The following is a 27199-nucleotide window of genomic DNA, read 5'->3' on the forward strand; positions in this document are numbered from 1 at the left end:
ACATAGAGCTTTCTCCAACTGTATGTGTGTGTATCAGTGCAAAATGCTGCCCAGCTGCTGTAATGGAGGTGTTGGTGTGTGTATCAGCATGATACAGTGCCCAGCCTCTGTCATGTATGTGTTAGCATGTAGCAGTGTGATAGGTGCCTGGTCTGTGTTACATATGTGGTAGCATGTATCAGCGTGATATGGTGCCCAGCCTCTGTTATGTATGTGTTAGCATGTATCAGCATGATACGGTCCCCAGCATCTGTTACGTATGTGTTAGCATGTATCAGTGTGATATGGTGCCTGGCCTCTGTTACATATGTGTTAACGTGTATCAGCATACGGTCCCCAGCCTCTGTTACATATGTGTTAGCATGTATCAGCATAAGGTCCCCAGCCTCCGTTACGTATGTATGTGGTAGCATGTAGCAGTGTGATGCGGTGCCTGGCCTCTACACCTCCATCTTCTGAAACTCCATCCAAGGGTACCAGCAACCAAGCCCCCAAATACAGGAAGATTTCCCTCCTCATCCTGCCTTTCCCCTGCAGGTTGGGGCAACATTTTCAAAGTGCTCTTTCTCTAGAATCCTTGTCCCCCACCCCTAGGGTGTATGAAACACTGGGGGCTGCTCCCTTCTTGTTCCTCCACCTTTCCGGAACTTTCCAGCCCCCATTCTGCACAGGTGTAACCCAAAGCTCACTGTTTGCCCTGAAGTTCTTTGTACTCCTTCCCTAGAGATTTTATCCACTTTTTAGGCTTTTCTTTCACTTTTCAGACAGCTTCTCATGCCCTGAGAAATTGCAGGTGTTTCCCAAGCACTCAGCGGTAGTGCTGGCAGCGACAATAAATAAATATATTGCTATATTTACAGCTACATTGGCTAACACTTCTTAGTGCTTACTACATGCAAGACATGATGTTCAACACTTTAGATCTGCAGACTCGTTTCATCCTCGCAATCAGCCTCAGACATGTATACTATTGTTACGTTTGTTTTGCAGATGAGGAAACTGAAGAACACAGATCTAAATTATCTTCAAAGGATTTCATGGCTCCTGAGGGGCGGAGCCGGGACATGAACTCACCAGGATGGCTCCCAGTTTTTGCTTGTGTGCAATATGCCACGAAAGTTTTGCTAACACACACTCCATCACTTAGGTGAAGTCCCAAGTAAAGGCAACATTGGGGTGTTGAGAAAGAAGAGAGATCATTCATGCCAGCAGAAGAGCCAGGGGCGGACTCCTTTCGTTTAATGACCATTTGTGGCACCCCAATGCGGTACTTGCCTGTTGGTGACCTGTTCCAGCTTGAAGATGTGCACTGTCTCGGTGTTACTGGAGGCACAGAGGAATTGTGAGTCCATGCTGAACACTAGAGAGCTGATTGTCACATACCTAGAAGCACAGCAACACATGGGTCAGTGAGCAAAATAAAAGACTTACAGCCTTATAGTTCTGAGATCAGCTTTATAAGAAAATTTGATGTATCCTGAAGAGCCTAGGTAGCCCCAAATCCCTTAAACATTGTGGTTCTCATGTTTAGAAATTAATGTCAGAAAGATTCCCAAAGGGTTATAGTCCTTTTTTTTTTGAGACAGAGTCTCACTCTGTTGCCCAGACTGGAGTGCAATGGTGCAATCTCCACTTACTGCAACCTTCGACTCCCAGGTTCAAGAGATTCTCCTGCCTCAACCTCCCAAGTAACTGAGATTACAGGCGCCCACCACCACGCTCAGCTAATTTTTGTATTTTTAGTAGAGACGGGGTTCCACCATGTTGACCAGCCTGGTCTTGAACTCCTGACATCAAGTGATCTGCCTCCCTCAGCCTCCCAAAGTGCTGGGATTACAGGCATGAGCCACCGTGCCCAGACCCTAGTCTTATTTATGTGAGAAGAAACAAGGTGCAGCCCCACCTCTTCAGCAGAAGAGAGGAACTGTGCCTTCCTGGCATCTTGGAATCTTCCGGTTGCTCTGTGCACCGATCTGGCTGCAAACCTACATCTGATAAGATCCTAAACAGTCACACTTTACATCATCCTTTATTTTCATGGAAGGAAACCAGAAATTATTTTTGGACTGTGACTCCCTGGCTCTCTCATTTCTCCTGTGCCGGCCGCCCATGCACACATCAGAAAGGGACTCTTATGGCTGAACTGTGTTAAAACAGCATCTCGGCTTTCAGTTTTGCTGAGCCCCGATTAAAGCCTGGACATCAATTACCTGGGAGAGCAGTTACACTCCTCCAGGTGAGTGAAGAGCACAGCGCCACTCTGTCCTCTCCCTAAGACAGCTGCCAGCAGCCCCTGTGGGACTTCAAAATGGGTTTGACATTGAACACAGACCTTTTCATCCCTCTCCGGAACTCGTAGACCTTTTGCCCATCAGGGACGGAGAACACCCGGATGACCGTGCCCTGGAAGAGAAAGCGGGTGGAAATTTCATAACCATCAATGGCTTCACACAGAGAGGTCGCTTTACAGAGGAGTTTGTTGTGTTGGTTTTGAGTGTCCATCTCTAAGGAGGAAACACACAGTGTCGGGCACAGAGGCATTTTTATTTACCAGCAACTCTTGGAAAATGTTTTAAGCACCCTCTGTCTCCCTTTTCCCTTCCACCTGTGCCCAAGGCTCTGTGTGTGTGTGTGTGTGTGTGTGTGTGTGTGTGTTCACCCAACTGCCCTGGTTTCTTAGAATTTCAATTTGAGCCCAGGCACGGTGGCTCAGGCCTGTAATCCTAGCACTTTGTAAGGCCAAGGCAGGTGGATTGCCTGAGCTCAGGAGTTCAAGACTGGCCTAGACAACACAGTGAAACCCCGTCTCTACTAAAATACAAAAAATTAGCCAGACGTGGCAGCATCCGCCTGTAATCCCAGCTACTTGGGAGGCTGAGGCAGGAGAATCACTTAAACCCAGGAGGTGGAGGTTGCAGTGAACTGAGATTGCGCCATTGCACTCCAGCCTGGGCAACAAAGCTAGGCTCCATCTCAACAATAACAACAACAAAACAAAACAAAAAATTTCAATTTGATCACTTTCTGTGATTATTCCAGGCAGAAAACATCATTCTCTCTAAATAGAAAAGCCAAGCACTTGGTTTGCCCTGTACTGTGTTTATAAGGTATAGCATCTGTCTGTCTCTACGGCTCATGTGTATGCACATTTCTTAATAAGACCATGAGTTTTCATGCAAAGTGTCTTGTATCTTGCATAGTACAGGCTCTGGTCTATTGAATTAACAAGTGCATGAATATACCACACATGCAGAGGCCAGAAATTCTCCCTCTGAAACAAATTCTGAGTGGGCCCAGAGACCAGTCAGTCTTCATGTCACCAGGCTCGTTCCACCACATCCCTGGGCATGGCAGGAGCCATCCAGTGAACCCCAGGCAGAGGCATGGGTGGGAGTGGACTCACTTTTTCAGATGCACTTGCTAGTTTGGAGCCTGAGGCATTGAAGGTGATGGCGGCCAGCGTCCCCTCGTGGGCAGCAATAGTGCAGACTGTTTTCTGTTGGTGAAAAGGAAAAATGGATATTGATGCTTCAGAAGAGGGAAGATAGATTTCATCTCTCTCCCCTCCCTCTTTTTTCCTTTCTCCCTCCTCTCCAGCTCCCTCTGTCTCTTCCTCTGTCCACTAGGCCACTTTCATGTAAGCTGTGCATCATTTCCTGGTGAATCAAGATTCAGCTTCAAAGGCCACTCCATTTACATCCCTTTTCCTGCCCTTGGGAAGGTGGCCACGAACTGAGCACCCGCTGCAGCGTGATGCTATTACAGGTACGCCCTGCACGCATTTTTAGGGAACTTCCTTCAGCAACCCTGTCCTGCTCAGGGAAGCCTCAGAGACCAGAAGGCAGGGAATACGAAACACCTGCACACAGCCTCAGGCTGTGGCATGGGGCAGGGTGACACATTCAGTCAGCACCTGGCCCCCTGCTGGCAAGTGGTTTTCATTATGCTGCGGATGTCTGACTTGGCCTCACCCGCCAGCTTATGGTGATATTGACTGACGGCAACCCCGAGGGCAAATAGCATCACCTTCCCTTGAACAACTCCCCAGTATTGCTTACCCCCACCACCTCCGGCCCTCCGCAGCCCGTATCCACTTCCTTCCTGACCACACAGCCAAGGAAGGCGGGTGGGCTCAGTTGGGTCACTGTCAACTTACCAGGGAGTTTCCATCATAAAGCACAATCTCGCCTGAAGTCAGGCTTCCGGGATAGGCCAAGTAAGAATTGGAATGGTTGATAGAGAGAGCACATAGACCTGGCAAAGAAGAAACAGGACATGAGAAGCCAGGGGCCAAGGGAGAGACTGCACGGCTGGAGAGGGCATCTGAAACAGTACAGCCACAGTGCCACCTGCTGGCGAGGGGATGAATGGCTCTGCAGACAATTGCTTTTCGCTGATTCTTCTTCTAATCAAAGGGTTCCAATAAAGCAAATTCACAGGGGGAAACCTCTTGATTTAACACTGGGTGTGTTCTTGCTACAGTGAAACAATCAGACTTGCTAGGTGCAGTGGCTCACGCCTGTAATTCCAGCACTTTGAGGCGGGCGGATCACTTGAGGTCAGGAGTTCCACACCAGGTGGCCAACAGGTCAAAACCCCATCTCTACTACAAATACCAAAATTAGCTGGACGTGGTGGTGCATGCCTATAGTGCCAGCTACTTGGGAGGCTGAGGCAGGAGAACAGCTTGAACCCAGGAGGCGGAAGTTGTAGCGAGTTGAGATCGTACCACTGCACTCCAGGCTGGGCTACAGAGTGAGATTCCATCTCAAAAATTTTTTAAAAATTACATATATACATAATGCTTATCATTACATTTTACCCCAGGACTCTGAAATAGCAACTATTTCTCTTCCAATTCCATTACCCTCTAGGGCTACAAGACAATTTACTCAAAACTGAAATAAATCTTCCTATTGTGAAAGGTCAGTATATGTTGGTCTTTTTTCAGATGATTATATACTGTTGTCCAGTAATTTCAAGTTGGAGGAGAGGAGCTGCCAACGACCTATTTGGAAATTGAGCAACTTCAGGCTGGACGTAGTGGCTCATGCCTATAATCCCAGCACTTTGGGAGGCCGAGGCAGGTGGATCACCTGAGGTCAGGGGTTCGAGACCAGCCTAGCCAACATAGTGAAACCCCATCTCTACTAAAAATAGAAAAATTAGCTGGGCATGGTGGCAGGCACCTGCAGTCCCAGCTGCTCAGGAGGCTGAGGCAGGAGAATTGCTTAAACCCAGAGGCAGAGGTTGCAGTGAGCCAAGATAGTGCCACTACACTCCAGCCTGGGTGACAGAATGAGACTCTGTCTCAAAATAAATAAATAAATAAATAAATAAAAGAAAAAAAACACAGCAGTTTCTGAACTAAATGTTCTGGCTTGATAAGGGAAATGGGCACCTCTGGAGGCGGGAGTTTATTTGAGGTCTCCATCTTCAGTCAAGATGGTGCACCTAGATGAGACGAACTAAATAAAGAGGACATTTTGGATTTAAGATGCTTCAACAATATTCTGGAAGAGCAAACAGCCCATCAAACCACTGAACCAACATAAGCTATTTTTATTTGTAAGAGGATTCAAGGAGGGAGGACATCTCAACAATATTTAAGTAAAGGATTTTCAAAACAGTGGCTTAGATGAACAGAGGTGCACATGATAGGAGTGAATTCAAGCAATTCCATAGAGACCAAAGTGTTACCGGAAACTTTGAGATCACGCAAGAGACATCTTTCTAAATAAAAAAGGTGACTGACGTTGTTACAAGTTAGTATGTTAAGTGGGTTCTTATAAAAGTATCAGAAAAATTTGAGGTCAGATTGCAACATACCTTAACTAATCTGCTAAGGAAGGAGAGCAAAGGAAAAAGAAAATCAAACATTTAGAGTTGGAACTTAGGTCTCATTTCCTGCTCTGGCTTTGCTGAGTCCACAGTGGGCTGTCCTCTTATCACTGGCCATGCATAGCTACGGGAGGAAGTGGCCGAGCCCCAGAACCTTTAACTGCGTGTTCTGGCAGCTCTGCCACCCCTTTGGCCATACAAGGTCATTCCTGGCCCCAGTCTTAGAAGAGGCCACTTGTACATTCCCAATTTTGCTCTGGAAAGCCCAATTCCTTTCTGAGTTCTTTGCCATCCAAATGTAATTCCAAGAACAGCTAGGCAGGCAGAAGGCATTCTAATCTTGTGAAAGGGGGGAGGGGAAGGCAGTCAGGAGATCTGGTTGGCTTGCGTGCTGGGTTCTCATAGAGGCAGCTGGCAGAAAAGATGTGAAGACTGTGGAAATCTTAGATGGACTAGAGTTCCAAACTAAAGAGTTAAAGCCTTAGGAATGCGGTGCGTGATGACTGAAGGTTTCTCAGTACATATGTTTTGTTTTCTTTTGCTTTTGAGATGGAGTCTTGCTCTGTTGCCCAGGCTGGAGGTACAGTGGTGCAATCTTGGTTCACTGCAACCTCCACCTCTTGAGTTCAAGCGATTTTCCTGTCTCAGCCTCCCTAGTAGCTTGGATTACAGTCGCATACCATCACACCCAGCTAATTTTTGTATTTTTAGTAGAAACGAGGTTTCACCATGTTGGCCAGGCTGGTCTCAAACTCCTGACCGCAGGTGATCCATCCGTCTTGGTCTCCCAAAGTGCTGGGATTACAGGGGTGAGCCACCACGCCTGGCCTAGCACATATGTTTTTTAAAGAGCTGTGTTAAAAACATGATGAGACACCACCATACAACCACTAGGATGACTATAATAAAAAAGACAGATAGATGTTGGCGAGGATATAGAGAAACTGAGACCCATGCACCACTGGTGGGAATGTAAAATGGGGCAGTGCTTTTAGCAGTTCTTCAAAAGCTAAACATAATGTTCTCATATGACCTAGAAATTCCACTCCTACACATATACCCAAGAGAAATTATAACATATGTCCACACAAAAACTTGTATATGAATGTTCATAGCGGCATCATTCGTAAGTCAAAAAGTGGAAATAACCCAAATGTTTTATCAACTGATACATGGATGAAGAAAACGAGACATATTCTTAAAATATCTTATCCAGCAAGAAAAATAAAGTACTGACACATGCTACGACATGGACGAACCTTGGAAACAGTAGGCTAAGTGAAAGAAGTCGGTTACAAGGGAAACTATACTGCATGATTCTATTGGAGTAAAATGTCCAGAATAGAGAAATCCATAATCTAATAGAGAGAGAAAGTAGATTAGGGTTTGCCTGTGGCTGGGGGCATAGGGAATGATAGCTAAGAGGTGCAAGGTTTCTTTTAGGGGCAATGAAAATGCTCTAAAATTAATTATGGTGATGGTCACCCAATTCCCTGAATATACCAAAAGCTATTGAATCATTCATTTTAAACAGGTGAATTGCATAGCATATGAATTATATCTCAATAAAGACTTTCAATTTTTATTTTAAGGCAGTATTTCAGGAATATTTATCTGGTTAGAGACAGGCTGAGGACACTGGTTCAAGACTGGGGTCTGCCATGTACTGTGTAACTCCGGCTGCATTATTTGTGGCTTTTCAGGCCTGTTTCCTGTCTGGGAAATGAAGGCTACTGTGACCTAGAGGTCTTTCCAGATTCAACATTCCACGATGCCAAGCCTTCGTTTCTTACTTCTTCCCTCTGAAAATACTGGGCATGTCTTCAGGGCAGAGAGAGCAAAGAAGTCTTGGAGCAGAAGCCTTGGATACATAATTCCCATTGTGCTGCAGAGTTTTATGTTAAAATAGAAATATTCCCAGAAGGGAAGAAAGGTTTAAACTTTTTAAGCTAACATTGAACTTCCTGTAATACTTATAGAACTGGAGGACGCTGGATGCTAACGAGAAAGGGACCAAGGAGAAGAGCGAGGGCAGGCATACGCTGCCACACACCGCTTCTTTGACAGTTTGCGTCTAGGCTCGTACCTCTACCAATCCATCTGAATTTAGACAAGGAATCCTGCCTTCCTAGCTTTATCATCTTAATGAAGCTCCCCAGAAAAGCTTACTGTGACTTCCCTATGGTCCAAGTGTCAGAAACATCCAACCAGCTACATGAATGTATCTTCCTATCTTGGGAACCACCCAAGGCAAGCAAGAAAGAGTTTTCCTCAGCTTCGCTCTTGCCATTCTGCCAGTCTTCTCTCCCTGTTACAGGTGTCACACAAAGCCTTTTCAAGGAAGGACGTGGGCTTTAAAAAATATTATTGTATAATATAAAAGTGATGGTGTAGAACATTTGCAAAGCCTAGTAAATAGAAGGAGAGAAAAAAAAATCACCCACAATTCTAAGACCCAGAGGCTTTTCACTGTTCTGAACATCTGAGCATATTTTCTTCCAGCCTTTTTTCTACATAGGAATAAGGTTCTGATTGGGGCTTTCGGACTTGTTATACACTTGACACATATTTTCGTAAGTCACTGGCAGCTGCAATTTCACTGTAATTGTTTGGCTGTAATTCTTCTATAGCTGGAAAAGAAGTACCTGCTCTCAACTCAAGAACCAATGGCGTCATCAGTGGAATTAGGAGGAAGTCCCATGATTCTAAATGATTCTCATCTTGGTATTTACAGTATTACATGCCAAATTTTAGGTAAGTTAACAGTGATTTATAAAATACTGTTCCCTCTGAGTTGATTAATGTCTCAGACTACGCATCCCAATTTTCAAAAATAGAAAGAAATCTTCTTTGTGCAGCAAATGCCCTATGCTCTTACAAAAGGGAACCATCTATACCACTTGTATTACTATTTTCAGAAAGAGGTCTTGCTGGGGAAGAAACCATGAGTTGTTCAATGATCTGCATTGCTGTATGGTATAAAACACTCCCTCAATATTTCGTAAAAGGTGGTCAGTTCTGTGACCACCCCCTCCACTGAGGAGAGGTCTGCAGCTGGCAGGACTTTCATGGAGATTTCCACCCTTGACTGCTCAGGGCAGACTGCTATGCTGGCAGGAAATTAACTTGGAGCCCCTGTCTGGCCAAGCTCTTTAAAGGAAACAGCCTGCAATCTCTGACACAACAGGAATGGGCATGACACAAACACAGACAAAAAGGAGGAAATTTACAGCTGCGTTAGATGCTGAATGTGAGGCAATAGGAGAACTATCGATAGCTAATTTGTAGTTTGAAGTCAAAATGCATTCAGGATTCACAGGCGAAAGACCATCAGCCAAGTGATTCTGTCTTCCTTCTCTACCTAGCAAGGATTTACAAAATTGACAGCCTGAATTTCCATCTTATTTCTTTGTTCAGAAAATAAGCTAGAGGATAGAACAGAGGTGATTCCTGGCCTCTGGGGAGTGTATATTCATGATTTCGACAGTGCAGAGTCCTCTGAGGGTTCCTGAGTGAGGACCTGGTCATGTCACTGAATCGTAGCTCCTGTGCAAGGCTGCCTCATGGGATGGAGCAGGCTGGTCAGTGAGCCTAACTGACTGTGGGCATGGACAGGGTGGACCCATCTTTGCCCACCCAGGCCACGACCTCAGGTAATGCTCTCCATGGCAACTCTGGAGGCTAAAAATGATCATCTCCATTTTACTGCAGTAGAAAGGGAGCTCAGGAGAAGTTGAAGGGATAATTACAAACGTGAGCATTTGAAACATCTTGGATTCCATCTATAAAGAACATCAGAGGTCTAAAAAGACACAATTTGGTCAATCTGCTCCTGGTCTTTCAGAAGAAATGCTCAATTTAACCCTGGATCCTTTCATAAAGAGACATCCTTTTATCTGAGACAGAAAAAGTACCTGCCATCGTTTCTAATTTTTCTTGAGATAAAAGCGATTATGTTTACAAACAATAAACATGGAACACAAATAGCCCTGTACTTATTTTCTGTTTAAGCTGCAGTAAGTAAGGCAACCAGTGAGTTTTCTGAATGACAGAAAAACAACTATATTTGCTAAATAAAACAAAACAGAACAGTAAATGGTAGCTGGGCATGGTGGCTTACGCCTATAATCCCAACAGTCTGGGAAGCCGAGGTGGGCTGATCTCTTGAGGACAGGAGATCGAGACCAGCCTGACCAACATGGTGAAACCCCATCTCTACTAAAAATACAAAAAATTACCCAGGTGTGGTGGTGGTGCCTGTAGTTCCAGCTACATGTGAGGTTGAGGCATGAGAATCGCTTGAACCTGGGAGGCAGAGGTTGCAGTGAGCTGAGATCACGCCACCTCACTCCAGCCTGGGCAACAGAATGAGACTCTGTCTCAAAAAATGGAAGAGTAAATGGAAGAACATGTGTTTGCAAGGGAGGGTGCTCGGTCCAGAAGTAACTGTGTTCCTTGGGGATCAAGTGTGAGACAGGTGTGAGGAGTAAGTGGCATTTACTGTGTCCAACTCCCCTCTCTTCAGAGAAGCTGAGAGCCACAGGCAGCTTGTAGCTATCTGCATGTCTGATGTTCCTCTCCAAATCCCTGAAGGCCCAGCTCAGGACCTGCCAGCCTCAAGCTCTGCACAGATGCAGGGACCTCTCATTCCCTATCAGACGAGCGCATGCTCCCTTCAACTGTGTCCGCAGCCCAGAGTTAAACATGGTTTCACTCCTGCCAAAGGCTGCTGGCTCACCGGTCTCGGACCATCCCAGAACAGACTGTTTGAGGGAACTTGTGACAACTAGATATTGGGCTCCTGGTATGTGGTTGCCTAATGGTGCCTACTGCGGTGCCAGGCACAAAGAATGTCTGCAATAGATATTTGTCCAGATGGTTTCAGTCTCTCCTGTCTAAAGGAAAAACTTACCACCCAGAGCTTCTTCATGTACCATCTTCCATTTTGGAAAATGTGCTTCAAAGTCATTATCTCACAGAACTCCTTAATGGCCTTGATGGCCTGGTTATTATTTATTTATTTATTTTAGTTTATTTATCGTTTTTTGAGATGGAGTCGTCTCACTCTGCTGCTCAGGTTGGACTGTGATCTCGGCTCAGTGAAACCTCTGCCTCCCGGGTTCAAGCAATTCTCCTGTCTCAGTCTTCCAGGTAGCTGGGGTTATAGGTGCTTGCCACCACACCCAGCTAATTTTTGTATTTTTTTAGTACAGGTGGGGTTTCTCCATGTTGGTCAGGCTGGTCATGAACTCCTGACCTCAGGTGATCCGCCCACCTTGGCCTCCCAAAGTGCTGGGATTACAGATGTGAGCCACCACATCCAGCTGGCTTTGTTCTTTTAAAATATTCTTTTGCCATGGCTGAAATGTTAAAGCACTGAAATCAACAGCCAAGGGCCATTTATAGAATTGAAATGAAGAGAAGACGTAGGAAGTATTTTGTGCATGGCAGTTCCTGTGCTGGTCACTTTCACAAACATTACCTTATTTAATTTTCAGCCAATCCTGGGAGATGGGTATTATTCCATTTTACAGATAAGGGAACCAAGGTTCAAAAAGTCTAGGTGACTTGGGTGGCACCCACATAGATCTTGAAATTCAGTGAAAGGCAAAGAACTAAGAAACAGTCAATAGAAACAGTTGCTCAATGATACGAAACTGGAATATAATCTGCAAATATTAATCTGGACTCATTAAATGCACAAATTGTTCCAGTGTGATGACTCCTCAACTCACCACACAACAAAGGAATTCTTTCTTGTTTACTCCTAGCTCAATGCATTCATATAATATCATCTGCTATTTCAATATAACAAATCCAAACCATTCCTCTTCTTATACACCAGGAATGTATTGAATGGTGTGAAATTCCGAGAGTTCAGTAAGGTTTAAAATCCTATCATATCACCAAAGTAGAGAGATTTCTTTGTAGTGTAATAAAACACATTATCTATGGTTCAATCAGATTGTCTTTCTGCTGGCTACGAAGACACACCAAGTTGAAACCTGCTTCTAATTATTACACCTACTCTGTACTGAACGAACCACAAAAAACAATTAAGGATAAACACCTTTCAACATCAGATGCTTGAAATCTTTTACACGTCTACCTTACGTGCTTTGACACATTTGCTGACATGGGTCCCAGACAAAGGGTGTTGTTATTCTTGGACTGCAGTGAAGGCCACACAGCCCCCTTGCGTGGCTCATGGCTTGACATAATTTGAATCTGCCACCATTAAGAAGAAGCCTCAAGACAGACCTCACTAAAACTCAGAAAGGAAGAACATTGCTTCAGGTTTGCCATTTAGAGGAAAATAAAGCTTGGGAGAGAAGCACCTGGACAAGAGATTTGAGGGGCATCTGTTCCGTTTGTGGGGCTCACCTGTCGGGTTTGCAGGAACATCCAGGAGAGTCTTCAACAGCTTCATGTCCTTAATGTTGTGAATATAAATCGACTCTTCCAGGCAGACCAGCAGCCTCTGGAATCACACAGACTTGTCAGTCCACGGAACCGTTCCTTACAGAGACACTGACCAAATCCCCATCACTCATCTTTCATATGAGTCCTAACTTGATCCTAAGCCTAAAGGAGAATTTTGATGATGCATTTTAAAGATTGTGTTTATGGATGCACGCACATACACACATTATTATCCACCTGAACAGAAGCATGGAATGCAAGATCTTAAGAAATTTTATTAGAAATTGTTTTCATTTTTCTCTCTTTCCTTCTTCCCTCCCTCCATTCCTCCCCCCTCCCTTCCTTATCCTTCTCTCCTTAGAACAGATATTCCTGAATCCCCCCCCCACTTTTTTTCAAGACGGTCTCACTCTGTTCCCCAGGCTACAGTGCAGTGGCACAATCTCAGTTCACTGCAACCTCCACCTCCTGGGTTCAAGCGATTCTCCTGGGTCAGCCTCCTGAGTAGGTGGGATTATAGGTGTGCACCACCATGCCTGGCTAATTTTTAAAATATTTTTAGTAGAGATGGGATTTCACCAATGTGGCCAGGCTGGTCTTGAACTCCTGACTTCAAGGGATCCACCCACCTCAGCCTCCCAAAGTGCTGAGATTATAGGCCTGAGCCACCGCACCTGACAGGATTTCTGAACATTTTCTGATCAGACCCCCTGTGCCATGTAAGACAATTTCATGTACCCTCTCTGGTTTTCATTGCCATCTGACAGGCTGCCTTTCACCCTAATCAAGTTCTCCTTCCCACACAAACAGGTTTCTTTGCTTTCTCTCCATCACCAAAGCTTAGCTTTTACCCCTCTCCAAATAATTACTAGCTCTAACTTCTTGCTACTCAGACACTCCTCCAGGCCCGCTCTTGGGCTGCTATCTACAGCCCTGGCAAAGGGAACAGAAGGGCTTCAGCCCTCATGTGAACACCCCAGCAACCCATATCCCCTTTGGCCCCCCTGGGCTCCTCTCTCTGGTGCTGCTCTCCCCACTGCTGTCAGACCCTTCTCTTCCTCTCCAAATGAAAGCCTGTCAGGTTCAGAGCCTCTTCCCAATGGCTGTGCTCTCAGCTAAGTGAAAGCAGGCCAGAGGGTTGATGTGTTGGGTGGTAAAAGAAATGTAATGAGTGGTCCAGTACAAGGGCAGATGTCGGTGCTGGGGAGGAGGTGTCAGGAAGGTGTCTCTGGTCAGGCAGCTCCTTCCACATCTGATCAGCCACTGACCACCCCTGCACATGGCTGACTTGGCTTCCCCCAGGCCAGTGTTTCTCAGACCTGGATGGACACCAGAACTGTCCCAGGAGCAAGCCCTGCACTCCCCTTGGAGATTCTGGTTTGGCAAGTTTTTAGACGAATACCCAGGTGATTGTTGACGTGCACAGAGGCTTGAGAACCACTGCTCTTAGGCCAGCTCCTTTTATTCCAGGGAACACCCACTGGAAGGGAAGGTACTAAAAAATACCACACAAAAGAGGCAGGCTCTGCTCCTGGGAAAAGCCCGCCCTGCTGTTCTCCAAGGAGGACTCTCCATGGCTCAGAATGATGAAGGTCATCAGTGTTAACCAAACAGAAAAATAACATTTAAACACCTTTTTTTTTTTTTTTTTTTTTTTTTTTTTTGAGACGGAGTTTCGCTCTTGTTACCCAGGCTGGAGTGCAATGGCACGATCTCGGCTCACTGCAACCTCCGCCTCCTGGGTTCAGGTAATTCTCCTGCCTCAGCCTCCTGAGTAGCTGGGATTACAGGCACGCACCACCATGCCCAGCTAATTTTTTGTATTTTTAGTAGAGACAGGGTTTCACCATGTTGACCAGGATGGTCTCGATCTCTTGACCTCGTGATCCACCCGCCTCGGCCTCCCAAAGTGCTGGGATTACAAGCTTGAGCCACCACGCCCGGCCTAAACACCTTTCTCAATTTTTTTTTTTTTTTTTTTTTTTTTGAGTCAGGGTCTTGTTCTGTCACCCAGGCTGGAGTTCAGTGGGAAGATTACAGCTCACTGTAGCCTCGACCTCGGGGGCTCAATCCATTTTCCCACTCCAGCCTCTGGGGTAGCTGGGACTACAGGTGTGTGCCACCATGCCCGGCTAATTTTTTGGTATTTTTTTGTACAGACCGGCATTTTACTATGTTGTCCAGGCTGCTCTCTACCTCCTGACCTCAAGAGATCCTCCTGTCTCAGCCTCCCAAAGTGCTGGGATTACAAGCGTGAGCCACGGCACCTGGCCCTTTCTCGGTTTTACCTAAGGCTTTGTTATAGATCTGAGACTGGGGGCTGAGGGTTAAGAAAAAAAAAAAAAAAAAAATTCTAACAGGGTCTCGAAATTGGTGACAAATATGAGCATTCCTCCGTGAAATATGCTCTGACTTATCCAATCACTGTACCTTTTTCCAGCACATGCCACGGTTTGAGCAATGTGGTTCTATGCCTGCTTCTGTTCTGAGGTTTTCGGATGCAGTCATGTCCCCTCCCAGCCCCACATCCAGTCCCCGGGATAGTGGGGCCTCAACATAAGCCTCTCGCAGGAACAGCACCTACGTCTCGCCTGTCTGATCTGATCGGCCTCATTTCCCACGAGCTCTAATGGCACCATCTGCTCTGTGGCCCACTCAGCTGAATTTCAGGTCACCCCCATGCCGGCTGCAGATAAGACTAAACACAGAGGGAAACAGAGAGAAAACACTGGGAGAGAACGACGAGGCGCTCTGTCTTAGTTCCCGCGAGAGCACGCTTCTGGGGTGCGCCGGGACACTGCTAATTGCTTTCTTAACAATCAGTTTTCAGTCCCCACAGAACCATGGCCTTGCCTTCAACTCAGCTCCTTGTCTGCTGCTTTGACTTTCATGTCCTTTTCTGGGTTTTATAAGTAACTCCTTTTATCAATGGCAATATTTATAGCATCTACCCTAGAACACCGTAGATTTGGCCTCAGAGGCTTCGATCCCATCAGCCTCGATCTGGATAGCAAGGGCCCCTCGGAGCACATGGCAAAAGAACAGCAAAAGTTTGCAAATCTAAATACGCCATACAGCTGCTTTATTGTCTTTATTCCATAAAATATTTTTCCTCAGTTCAGAAGAGAAATAACATGAACTAAAAATGAAACATGTGACAATTCCTAAGTGTTCTTCCTTGTTAAAATAAAAAACTTTTTATTTTTTATACAGACAGGGTCTCGCTGTGTCACCCAGGCTGGAGTGCAGCAGCTTGGTCATAGTTCACTGCAGACTTCAACTCCTGGGCTTAAACAATCCTCCTGCCTCAGCCTCCCAAGAAGCTAGGCTCATGGGCATGCACTAGCCTGCCCAGCTAAATTTATTTTTATCTTTGCAGAGACTAGGTCTCCTTATGTTGCCCAGGCTGGTCTCAAACTCCTAGGCTCAAGCAATCCTCCTGCCTTGGCCTCCTGAAATGCTGGGACTATACAAATCCTTAAATTTCTTAATTTTTATTTATTTATTTTTAGACAGATTCTCCCTCTGTCACCCAGGCTGGAGTGCAACAGCATGATCTTGGCTCACTGCAACTTCCGCCTCCCAGGTTCAAGCGATTTACTGCCTCAGCCTCTTGAGTAGCTGGGATTACAGGTACACACCACCATGCCCAACTAATTTTTGTATTTTTAGTAGAGAAGGGGTTTCACCATGTTGGTCTGGCTGGTCTTGAACTCCTGACCTTGTTATCTGCCTACCCTGGCCTCCTAAAATGCTGGGATTACAGGTGTGAGTCACTGCTCCGGGTTCTGTTTTTTTTGTTGTTGTTTTGTTTTTTGTTTTTTTGTTTTTAAACTGTGCTGTCTGAAGACCTTATGGAGTAGCAGAGTGAGTGCTATAGAAGAGGACATGCTGCCCTTATGCCTTTTTCATTTTCCCAGAGTGGGCACTCACACCGGGCACCACAGAACCCCTACCTGGCAAGAGAGGCTAGAGCAGCTGAGTTGCTTAAATTAAAATTTAAGTCCTCAACCTGAAAGTTTTAAGAAAAGCAAACTCCCAATGCTTCCCAGATCTGTTTCAAGTCATTCCTGTCGGGGAAGAAACGCTAAAGGAAGGGGTAATTGTTAGATCTTGGTTCCGATGAACTGATGTTCATCTTGGTTCCAACGTTAGATCTTGGTTCCAAGAACTGTTAGTTCCTAGTTCATGGCTTTGCCATGAATTGCTGACAGTTCTCGGTGCAACAATGTTCTTTAGAAGGTGGGGGGAGGAGAACCTTACAGTTAATGAGTATTACATTAAGGAGAGGCTGGCGCCTAAAGGTTAACAGACTCGGACGCTCAAATAGTCCTTCCTTGTCCCATTTGCTAACAAATATACCAGACAGAAAGAGAGAAATCATACAAGCAAATACAATAGATGCTGTTTGAGGGTTCTGATCTTTACAGATTATTTGCCTAAACAATCTTAAAAAGATCATCAGGTGCCAAAAACAGATGTTTAACCTTGTATACTGATTACTACTATATGCAAGGATAAAAAGTTTAGCGGCAAAACTTAATCTGTTACCAAGAGATTTCAGAGAAAACACCCAAGTCAAGAATTTCACCTAAAAGCCTTCAGGTAGAAAACTCTCAAACTGCCTTTCCCTCCTTTGCCAAGAACTTGGGGTCCTTTTCTTTCTTCCTCCTGCTACTCCCCATTTAAAAATCCCCACTTCTCTTTCTCCAGCTATTTTTCACCACACTGCTTTAGATGGACTTAAGTGGATTTTCATTTGAAAGAGTTGATCAACTCAAAGAAACAATCCCTTCTCATAAATTTAAAAAACATTTCATTTGTCTCATCTGCTTAAAAAAATTATTTAGCACTTAAGAGTTTAGATACAAAGACAGAAGAAAACATTGTCCTCAATGAATGCAGCAAACTCTCTGGGAAGACTTAATTGAATAGATAAATCACGGTCACACAAAGAATCTCTTTGTTTATTTGCTTAGTTAATAGTCGCTCAGGAAACAGATATTTATGGCATGTATCTACCAAACACAGTCCTTTCTATCATGTTTCTATCAACATGGTCCCTGCTCTCACAGTAATACGGCTGGACCTGGTGGCTCATGCCTGTACTTCCAGCACTCTGGGGGGCAAAGGAGGATTCTTGAGCCCAGGAGTTTGAGACCAGACTGGGCAACATGGGGAAAGCCTGTGATATGGTTCAGATCTATGGTACTTCCCAAATCTCACATCAAATTGTAATCGTCAATGTTGGAGGAGAGGCCTGGTGGAGGTGAGTGCATGGGGGTAGAGTTCTTCGGAATGGTTTAGCACCATCCCCCACCTTGGGTACTGTAGAGTGAGTGAGTTCTCACAAGATCTGGTTGTTTAAAAGTGGGTAGCACCCCCCTACTGCCAACCCATCTCTTGGTCCTGCTCCTGCCACGTAAGATGCCTGCTCTCACTTTGCCTTCTGCCATGAGTAAAAGCTCCCTGAGGCCTCCCTGGAAGCAGATGCTGCCATGCTTCCTGTACAGCCTGCAGAACCGTGAGCCAATTCAACCTCTTTTCTTTATAAATTACCCAGTCTCAGGTAGTTCTTCATAGCAAGGTGAGAATAGACTAATACACTCTGTTGCTATTTAAAAAAATACAAAAAAAAAAAAAATTAGCTGCACATGGTGGTACACACCTGTAGTCCCAGCTACTAAGGAGACTGAGGTGGGAGGATTGTTTGAATCTGGGAGATGGAGACTGCAGTAAGCCAAGATTGTGTCACTGCACTTCGGCCTGGGCAATAGAGCAAGACCCTGTCTCAAAAACAAAAACAACAACCAAAAACGAAAACCTGGCAATTCAAAAGGAAATCTGCTAACACCCCCAATACTTACTGAATAAGAGTTTATATTTTAAAAGAGAACATGTGACCGGGTGCAGTGGCTTACACCTGTAATCCCAGCACTTTGGGAGACCAAGACAGGTGAATCATGAGATCAGGAGATCGAGACCATCCTGGCCAACATGGTGAAACCCCATCTACTACTAAAAATACAAAAATCAGCTGGGTGTGGTGGCATGTGCCTGTAGGTCCAGCTACTCAGAAGGCTGAGGCAGGAGAATTGCTTGAACCCAGGAGGCGGAGGTTGCAGTGAGCTGAGATTGTGCCATTGCACTCTAGCCTGGGCAATGAAGCAAGACTGTGTCTCAAAAAAAGAGAGAGAGAGAGAACATATTGCCATATTGCCTATTTGAGATTGGACTAATCCTTCAACAAAGAAAATAAATACTACCAAAAAAAAAAAAAAAGTCTTCAAGGGTTAGCTGAGAAAAAGAAAAATGGAACCCAAGGCTTAATAGCGGGCCTTCCAGGAGAGCTGAGGACGTGGTGGGAGAAGGGCCATTTTCCTGACCCAGGGAGCCCCCACTTCATTCTCAGGCATCTCCTGCTCAGTGGCATTGCCGCCATCTGCAATGAATGCTATTGTCTGGGGCAAAACTGGAAGAGTTGCTCCTCTGGTTTAAGGGGCCCTGCAGTGGCTCATGGAACTGTTCAAGCCAGAGCGCTGACCCATCCCTGCGATGCCTAATCTGCACTCTACGGAAAGGGTGCAGCCTACCCATCAGTGGCCAACATTCTGGAAACATGAGCCAGAGATCCAGGAAGACCCCACTGCAACAAGCACGTGGAGTAGACTCTGCTTACAATACCCCCGGGACACCAAGCCTGAGCGTTAAAATTCTCTTTAGAATTGGATGCTTGTTTTAAAGACATTGATCTTGAAAGATGTTCATTTTTTCCTTTGGCTCCCATTAGCAGAAGCTTTGAAACCCTGAGGGATTTTCCCCCCACTTACTTGCCGGTTCAGCCTTATGGACAAGATGTTGCTGGAGTAGCTGTAATTACAGATCTCCGTGCCTTTCTTGAAGTGGTACACGTTCATTTGCCGGGGTTTTGTGTGACTGACCACCACCACCAGGCTGCTGGAGAAGAGGCGCTCCACGATGTAGACGTCCGGGATTTCATCTGGGAGGAAAAGCAGCTGGGAGGTTCCAAAGGCTCTCCAGGTCTTGCTGGCCAGATGCCCTCTCTGAGCTTGCATCTACAGTGATCCACCATGCCCCCCACCTTGTCAGGCGAGTTCTAACCCTCTCCCCAGGGAGCACTTTCAGAGCCCTTTCCTAATATCTAAAGTAAAGAAAATATAGCCCAGCATGGTGGCTCAAGCCTGTAATCCCAGCACTTTGGGAGGCTGAGGTGGGCAGATCACGAGGTCAGGAGACTGAGACCATCCTGGTTAACACGGTGAAACCCTGTCTCTACAAAACAAAACAAACAAACAAACAAACAAAAATTTAGCCAGGCATGGTGGCGCATGCCTGTAGTCCCAGCTACTCAGAAGGCTGAGGCAGGAGAATTGCTTGAACCCAGGAGGCGGAGGTTACAGTGAGCTGAGATCACACCATTGCACTCCAGCCTGGGCAACAGAGCAAGACTTCAACTCAAAACAAAAACAAAATAAAAAAAAAACACCAGTGTTCTGGCACAGCGGCTCACTCCTATAATCCCAGCACTTTGGGAAGCAGAGCGGGGAGAATCCGTTGAGGCGGGAGTTCAAGACCAGCTTGATCAACATGGCAAAATCCCATCTTTACTGAAAATATTTTTAAAATTAGCCAGGTGTGGTGGGGCACAGCTAGAATCCCAGCTACCTGGGAGGCTGAGGTATGAGAATCACCTGAACCCAAGAGGTGGAGGTTGCAGTGAGCCAAGATCATGTCATTGCATTCCAGCCTGGGCAACAGAGCGAGTTTCCATCTCAAGAAGAGAAAAAGAAAGCACTAGTGGCTAAGAGTTTCCAGAGCTGCCTCTGATGCTGTCTGCATGGAAGAATCTCCACTCCAGACCCTAGGGCTCCACTGTTTGCTCTGTCAAACATGTTTGGAAGGTTTGAACAATCTTCATATACCCTTTCCCTGAGAGACTTCCAAGGAGTGACTTCTCAGTTGAGAACCTCTGCTTCAGAATTCTTCTAGTCTTGCTAGAGGGGTGTGGATATGGGAGGGGGCAGTAACAGAGTTAAATCTGTATTCCTCCCCACACCCCATCTTGCTGTGCTCCCCAGATCTCCTTACTGCTGAAAACAATCTGGACATCAGTATTACGACGAGTAGAGTACTTCTGAAAGAGGCAAATTAACGACCCTCCTGAGCACAAAGGTTACAGCCTTGGTGTCTTTCTCAGCATGTTCTTTTCATATGTGTGCCTTTCTTGCACTTGGACAAAGCCCACATGGAACAATGTGGGACAGATACAGAGCAAAAAATTCACAAAAATGGTATAATAAAAATAACATCTTATGGCTAGGCACAATGGCTCACGCCTGTAATCCTAGCACTTTGGGAGGCCAAGGTGGGTGGATTGCCTGAGCTCAGGAGTTTGAAACCAGCCTGGGCAACACAGTGAAATCCCATCTCTACTAAAATACAAAATAAATGAGCCATGTGTAGCGATGTGCACCTATAGGCCCAGCTACTTGGGAGGCTGAGGCAGGAGAATTGCTTGACCCTGGGAGGCAGAGGTTGCAGTGAGCTGAGATTGCACCCCTGCACTCCAGCCTAGGTGACAAAGCAAGACTCCATCTCAAAAAAAAAAAAAAAAAAAAAAAATCTTACAAATAAAGTAGGAGCCCAAAATATTATTTATTAAACCACTTTCTTTCCAGGAAACTGAAAGGTGTATATTTTTCACTATTATGATGGCATAAACTATCACCCTGAGAAAATAAGGAAGTCACATTTTTAGTAAATTATTTGCAACGTTCACTAGATGTTCTTCAACACCATTGACATGAACTATGTAAACAGGATGGTGTTGTCTTCTTCAAACAAATACTTCCATGACTGAATGAATGTTGTCAGTATCTTACAGTGCCAATATAATGGTAAAAATAAGTCACAAGGGGCTGAGTGTGACGGCTCACACCTGTAATCCCAGGACTTTGGGCAGTCAAAGTGGGCAGATCACATGAGATCAGGAGCTGGAGGCAAGCCTGGACAAAATGGTGAAACCCAGTCTCTACTAAAACTACAAAAATTAGCCAGGTATGGTGGTGGACACATGTAATCCCAGCTACTCAGGAGGTGGAGGTTGGAGAGAGCCAAGATCGTGCCACTGCATTCCAGCCTGGGTGACAGAGCAAGACTGTCTCAAAAAAAAAAAAAAAAAAAAAAAAAAAGTCACAAGTGACCTTCAGGTTTGACAATTATAAAAATTAACAACTGGTGCTTGCTTCGGCAGCACATATACTAAAATTGAAACGATACAGAGAAAAATTAATGACTGTGCATATATATGTGAAAAAGTCTCAGTCATATGATTTCACACAAATAATTTCTTCATGTAAAATGGAAATGTTACTTAAACTATTGCCAGATCTTACTAAGTGCTTGTGGTTTTAAAGCAAGTGGTGGCAATGATTTCTATTTAAATCTGAAAAATGCTGACTCCCTAAGTTTGATGGTTAAGGAAGGGGAAAATAGGAAGCTTGGTGGCACCACAGATTAAAGTCAGGAGGGAGGCTCTGGTTCTCCTGCAGATCCTAAGGTCTCTCTCACACACACTTACTGCTTCCATGGACTTGATCCAGATGCTCCACAGAACTCAGAGAAAACAGCTTATACCCGGCTTTAGTTCCAATTGCTAGGGATCTGTGGAGGATAATAACAGCATGGGAATGACAACAGGTATTCTAACAGCAGATCTATCTGAAAATAGATACCCTTTGCCCCCTAGCTTCAGGGGTACAGGTAAACAAGCCTCTGCAGGAGCTTAGATCCTTGATAACATCCTAAATGGTGACACATGCCTTGACAGGCAGAAATAGTAAAAGCAAAGAAAAAAAAAGTCAAAAGCAACTTAAAAAAAGTCAAATGGTCAAGGGACATGAAATTACATGAGCTCTGTCATCCAATAAAATATCATATCTACCAGACATGTTTTTCCAACTGGGCAGATAATAGGAAAAATGGAATGTTTAAGAATATTTATGATAGCTCAAACCTTTACTTCCAACATAACGAGAATATCTTCTTGATGTCTGAGAGACATTTTACCAGGTAAATCATTTTTTCTTTCCTTCATAACTTTGTTTGTTGCTTATAAGAAGAAATACTGTTTTCTTTTTTTTTTGAGATGGAGTCTCGCTCTGTCACTCGGGCTGAAGTGCAGTGGTGCCATCATGGCTCACTGCAACCTCTGCCTCCTGAGTTCAAGGGATTTTCCTGCCTCAGCCTCCCAAATATCTGGGATCATAGCCAGGTACCACCACACCTGGATAATTTTTGTATTTTTAGTAGAAACAGGTTTCACCATGTTGACCAGGCTGGTCTCAAATTCCTGGCCTCAAGTAATCCACCTGCCTTGGCCTCCCAAAGTGCTGGGATTACAGGCGTGAGCCACCATGCCCAGCCTAAGAAATATACTTTCATAGTAGGCATAGTAGGTAAAATTTAAGAGATGCTTCCTTTCATCGGTTTCCAGGAAACTGTCCCAATACTTTACACCAGTAGCTCTCACTCCTGGATGTACATTAAACTCAATTGGGAAGTTTACTTGGATTTTCTTTTCTTTTCTTTTTTTTTTTTGAGACGGAGTTTTGCTCTTGTTACCCAGGCTGGAGTGCAATGGCGCGATCTCGGCTCACCGCAACCTCCGCCTCCTGGGTTCAGGCAATTCTCCTGCCTCAGCCTCCTGAGTAGCTGGGATTACAGGCACGCGCCACCATGCCCAGCTAATTTTTTGTATTTTTAGTAGAGACGGGGTTTCACCATGTTGACCAGGATGGTCTCGATCTCTCGACCTCGTGATCCACCCGCCTCGGCCTCCCAAAGTGCTGGGATTACAAGCTTGAGCCACCGCGCCCGGCTGGATTTTCTTTTAAGTTCAGTTACTCTAATGAGCAGCCAAAACTGGAGAACTCTGCTCTCTACTATGTCCTACAAAGCAATCATCACAACCAACAAACAAAATAAAAACTAAAGATTTATCTGGGACAATCAAAGTGCTTTTTTAAAAAATCTGGTTTTCTTAATTTTTAATTTTTCAATGAGGAGACAAAGACAGGTTGTAAATCCAGATTTTCTTGGCCTTGTATTGAAAGTAAACATCAAAGTCAACTTTATTCAGCAGCTGGGAATCCCCACTCAGCTCTTTCCAGCTGTGCCCTCCCCTCCACACCTAAGTGATGAACAGAATCTGATCTGGAGCCCACTCACAGAAGTGTGCTTCTCTGGAAGCCCACCTTGGAAAAAATGGGATGTCAGAGCTGAAATGGACCTTAAAATGGTTTAGTCCACCCTCCTCATTTAAAACAAATATATGCCAAGGTGAGATTCATTCTTTAACGGGAAGCATATACTAAAATAAGCAACTTACTACTACAAGCCTGGATGGCTGAGGCTCTTGTTTCACTAGTCTAAAAAAGAGAAGGTCACATGATTTTCCCGGGATTTTTTTTTTCCCTACCCAACCATTTCTTCTTCCCTGAGACACAGGATAGGGCAATTACAGTAAACTTTTAATCAGCAAGGTAGCTGGTGATGTCTCCTATCCCTCCAACCTGCTATGCAGCTAAATTGGTGGGTTAGACATTTGCAGCTGTGCACTTAGAACCGGCATTTAGTAGCTAGACTGAGGTATTAATGACGACAAACAGCAACTGGAAAAGTAAGCCCAGAACACCTTAAAACTTCAAAATGTATTTTGTAGTGATTATTATTTTTAAACTTTCTTCACATAGACTTCTTCACATAAGTAAAGATGTGTTTGGCTGCAAATTGAAGTTTGTAAAGCTTGCAAGTAAGGAAAGAAATCCTGTAACTAGAGTCTTATAACATTAATGCAAAGTAATAGCAATTTAAAGTAATTTTCAAACATAAGCCTTCTCCTGGACCAGTAGAATTCTACATATGAGAAAATCACAGTGATGTTTTATGTGATGTTTTAGATGATTGATCAATGGCCACAAAATACTCTGAATCAAGGAATTTAGACTTAGACCTGATTAGATCCATAAAGTCTTTCTGCAGAAACAAAATTCTAATCACTACTCATGGAAACAGACAAATATTTATCACAAATCAAATTTAAAATGTACCCAAAGTAGGCCGGGTGTGGTGGCTCATGCCTGCAATACCAGCATTTTGGGAGGCCGAGGTAGGCGGATCACTTGAGGCCAGGAGTTTGAGACCAGCCTGAGCAACTTGGCTGTTCCCTGTCTCTACTAAAAAATACAAAAAAATTAGCTGGGTATGGTGGTGCATGTTTGTAATCCCAGCTACTCGCAAGGCTGAGACAGGAGAATCACTTGAACCCTGGCAGGCAGAGGCTGCCCTGAGCCAAGATCGTGCCACTGCACTTAAGCCTGGGTGACAGTGAGACTCTATCTAAAAAAAAAAAAAAAAAAAAAGTACCCAAGTATAGCACAGTGCCAAGCATGAAGTATGAGTGTAGGAGATGGGTAAGGGTTTACTGCTTTTAACCCACCTTCTTCAGAAATACTAGATCCTGAATTCAGCCTACATTTATAGAAGACGACATGGCAATACACCCCAAGCAAGGGGCTTGGCTTATTTTAAAATCCAGTGTCATACCCTCTGTGGCTCAAAGCAACTGAGTGTGACAAGAAATTTTATTTATAGGCGAGGCAGAGCTGCCCAGTAGAGCCTTCCTCCAAGAAAATAAAACTAACAGTAGGGAGCAAGGAAATTAACTTTCAAAGCACCCTACAGTTTTGAAAATATCATTCTTATTCAATTGCTGTAGAAAGCTGGGACTTTGCATTATTTAATGACTAGAGTATAAATTAACATCTCCCACTTTTTTTTTTTTTTTTCAAATCTAGTAATGTTACAAAGCAGAATTTAGAACATTTACTACTTATAAGCAAACTAACTCTTCTTCTTAACTTGTGTTCAATTGGGAAGGAAAACATCACCCAGGCATTTCAACAGCCATACTTGCTTGCCAAATGTTTCTTACAAAACATCAGGAGTTTATCTATACCAGCATTTTTGTAAACTGCAGGTCCCAACTCATGAGTGGATCCTAAAACGCAATTCAGTGAGTCACTTTTTCTTAGCAGCTTAGAAAAAAAAAAAGACACATTCACTATTTTGTGAATAGTGTATGTGTTATGGGTATTGGGTGATGTTGCAATATGTATTTCTTATTGCGGGTCACAACCGCAGCAATAAGAAATTGCAACATCAAGAAAAACTTGAAAGTCACTCAAATAACCAAGCTGTAGAGCTATTCGATTACATGATTACACATACGGTTTTTTCAAACAAAGGCATATTGTTCAGCACTGGGTGTTTTTAAACAGAAACACAAAGGGAATGGAAGTCAGGGTGGTTAATGGTACATGATGGCCTTAATTACACCACTGAAGGATCAATATTAGCATTGCTCAGTCATCAGCAGCCAAGGCCCAGAAACTGGTACAGCAGGAAGTGGGAAACTGGGAAGCGGTCATCCCCGCCTGATGCTCAGGGTGCACATTCCAAAAAGATGATTCCATATGGTCCCCGGGGCTCGCTTCCAGGAAAAAAGGGAAAGAAACAGGCGTTTGCCTCTAAGACACAGAATCCTGCAGATGCCTGAAACACACTTAGCAAGTCCCAGCTCCCTCTCAAAGGCCAAATGTGAACATCAAAGTAAAACATTAAAAATCCACTCAAAAACAACAGGGCGGAGCTCCTGTTTCCTGGAGAGAAAGCAGTCTGCGCCCTGGAAAGGACTTTTGGACTCCGAGAAGGAGATCCTGCCTGGCTGGGTGGGCTATGTGAAAACGGCCAAAGAAATCCAGTTTCTTCCATCCAGAGCGGGCAGGCAAAATGCCCTGTGCCCGGGCTGGGACAGGGGGCTGGCCGCAGGGATAGGCTGCCTCTTTGTCCGAGGCCCTGCCCAGATGCCACGTTGAGATGCTCAAGGACAAATGGGAAAGTTTTCCTGTACTCTCATCTTCCTGGGCCCCAACTACAGAGTCCTGGGTCAACTTGCAACTTCCTCTCCCTTCTCATCTCTTTGTTTTGGCCACTGTCTCTCTTCCCCAGACACTCACTTTGGTCAGTGGCTTTCCCACCGCCCCGCTCCCCGCATATTCCGTGGCCTCCGCAGCCCCACTCCCTTTGGGAACCCCCTGCTTTCACCCTTGGCCCGACCTCCCGGCTCTCGGAGGACACTTGGGGTGGGGTGGGGCAAACCCCACTGCAGGGGTACGGGGTTGACCCCAACGCGTCCACCGCAGCCACCGGCCGTCCCGCCGAGGCCCCCTCGAGGCGCAGGCCACAAGCTGCGCTCAGGAGCTGGTCCTGACACTCTGTCCCCCCCTCACTAGCAGGGGTCTCGTCGGGGCTTACGTGCAGTCCTGGTTGAATGAGAAGCAGCTGAGCGCAGACTCGACCCCGCCCGGGGGAGCGTCCGCGACCTCGGCCTCCATCGGGGGCTCGGCCCGGGAAGCTGCAGCTCGGAGCCGGCGACAGCCACCTCAGCAGCCCGCCGGCGCCGGCTCCACGGGCCGGGCCGCGCGGCCTGCCCGCCCCTTCCCCGCCCCTTCCTCGCCCGGGCCCGGGCTTCGCCCCGCCCCTCCTCGCCCCTCCAGCGGGTCCCGAGGACCCGAGCAGCTGACAGGGCGGGGCTAATACCTCCGGCCACCATTGGCCACGAGCCCAAGCCGCGGTGGGCGGACACCGCCCCCTTGGCCAATCCGCGGCGTCTGTGGGCGGACCCGTCTGACTGGCGACCCGCCCCTGGCTTCGTAACGCGGCTTTCCATTGGACAAAGCCACGTGACACAATGGCAGCAGGCCACGTGGTGGTGTTTTCATTGCCGGAGCCGTCCAGCTGCGAGGGAGAGGGAAGGATGAGTACGGCTGGGGCGAGACCTGCTGGTTTCAGT

The 27199-nt window shown here is 45.5% G+C and overlaps 1 protein-coding gene across 1 annotated transcript in view; it reads right to left on the bottom strand.

Moving 5' to 3' along the window:
- The window catches only part of WIPI1 (WD repeat domain, phosphoinositide interacting 1), a 40235-nt gene extending 13380 nt beyond the window's left edge, over positions 1-26855 (bottom strand). Inside the window, exons 1-8 of the mRNA XM_039476886.2 lie at positions 26662-26855; positions 21866-21948; positions 19095-19264; positions 12226-12322; positions 4157-4254; positions 3404-3496; positions 2333-2403; positions 1276-1383 (exon numbers count right to left, since the gene is read on the bottom strand). Coding sequence (XP_039332820.1) covers positions 1276-1383; positions 2333-2403; positions 3404-3496; positions 4157-4254; positions 12226-12322; positions 19095-19264; positions 21866-21948; positions 26662-26741 — 800 coding nt within the window. The 5' untranslated portion in view covers positions 26742-26855. The remainder of the gene's footprint in view (positions 1-1275; positions 1384-2332; positions 2404-3403; positions 3497-4156; positions 4255-12225; positions 12323-19094; positions 19265-21865; positions 21949-26661) is intronic.
- Positions 26856-27199: the final 344 nt, after the last annotated feature.

This window comes from Saimiri boliviensis, chromosome 17 (genome assembly GCF_048565385.1).
Source record: "Saimiri boliviensis isolate mSaiBol1 chromosome 17, mSaiBol1.pri, whole genome shotgun sequence".
NCBI classification, from domain to species: domain Eukaryota; kingdom Metazoa; phylum Chordata; class Mammalia; order Primates; family Cebidae; genus Saimiri; species Saimiri boliviensis.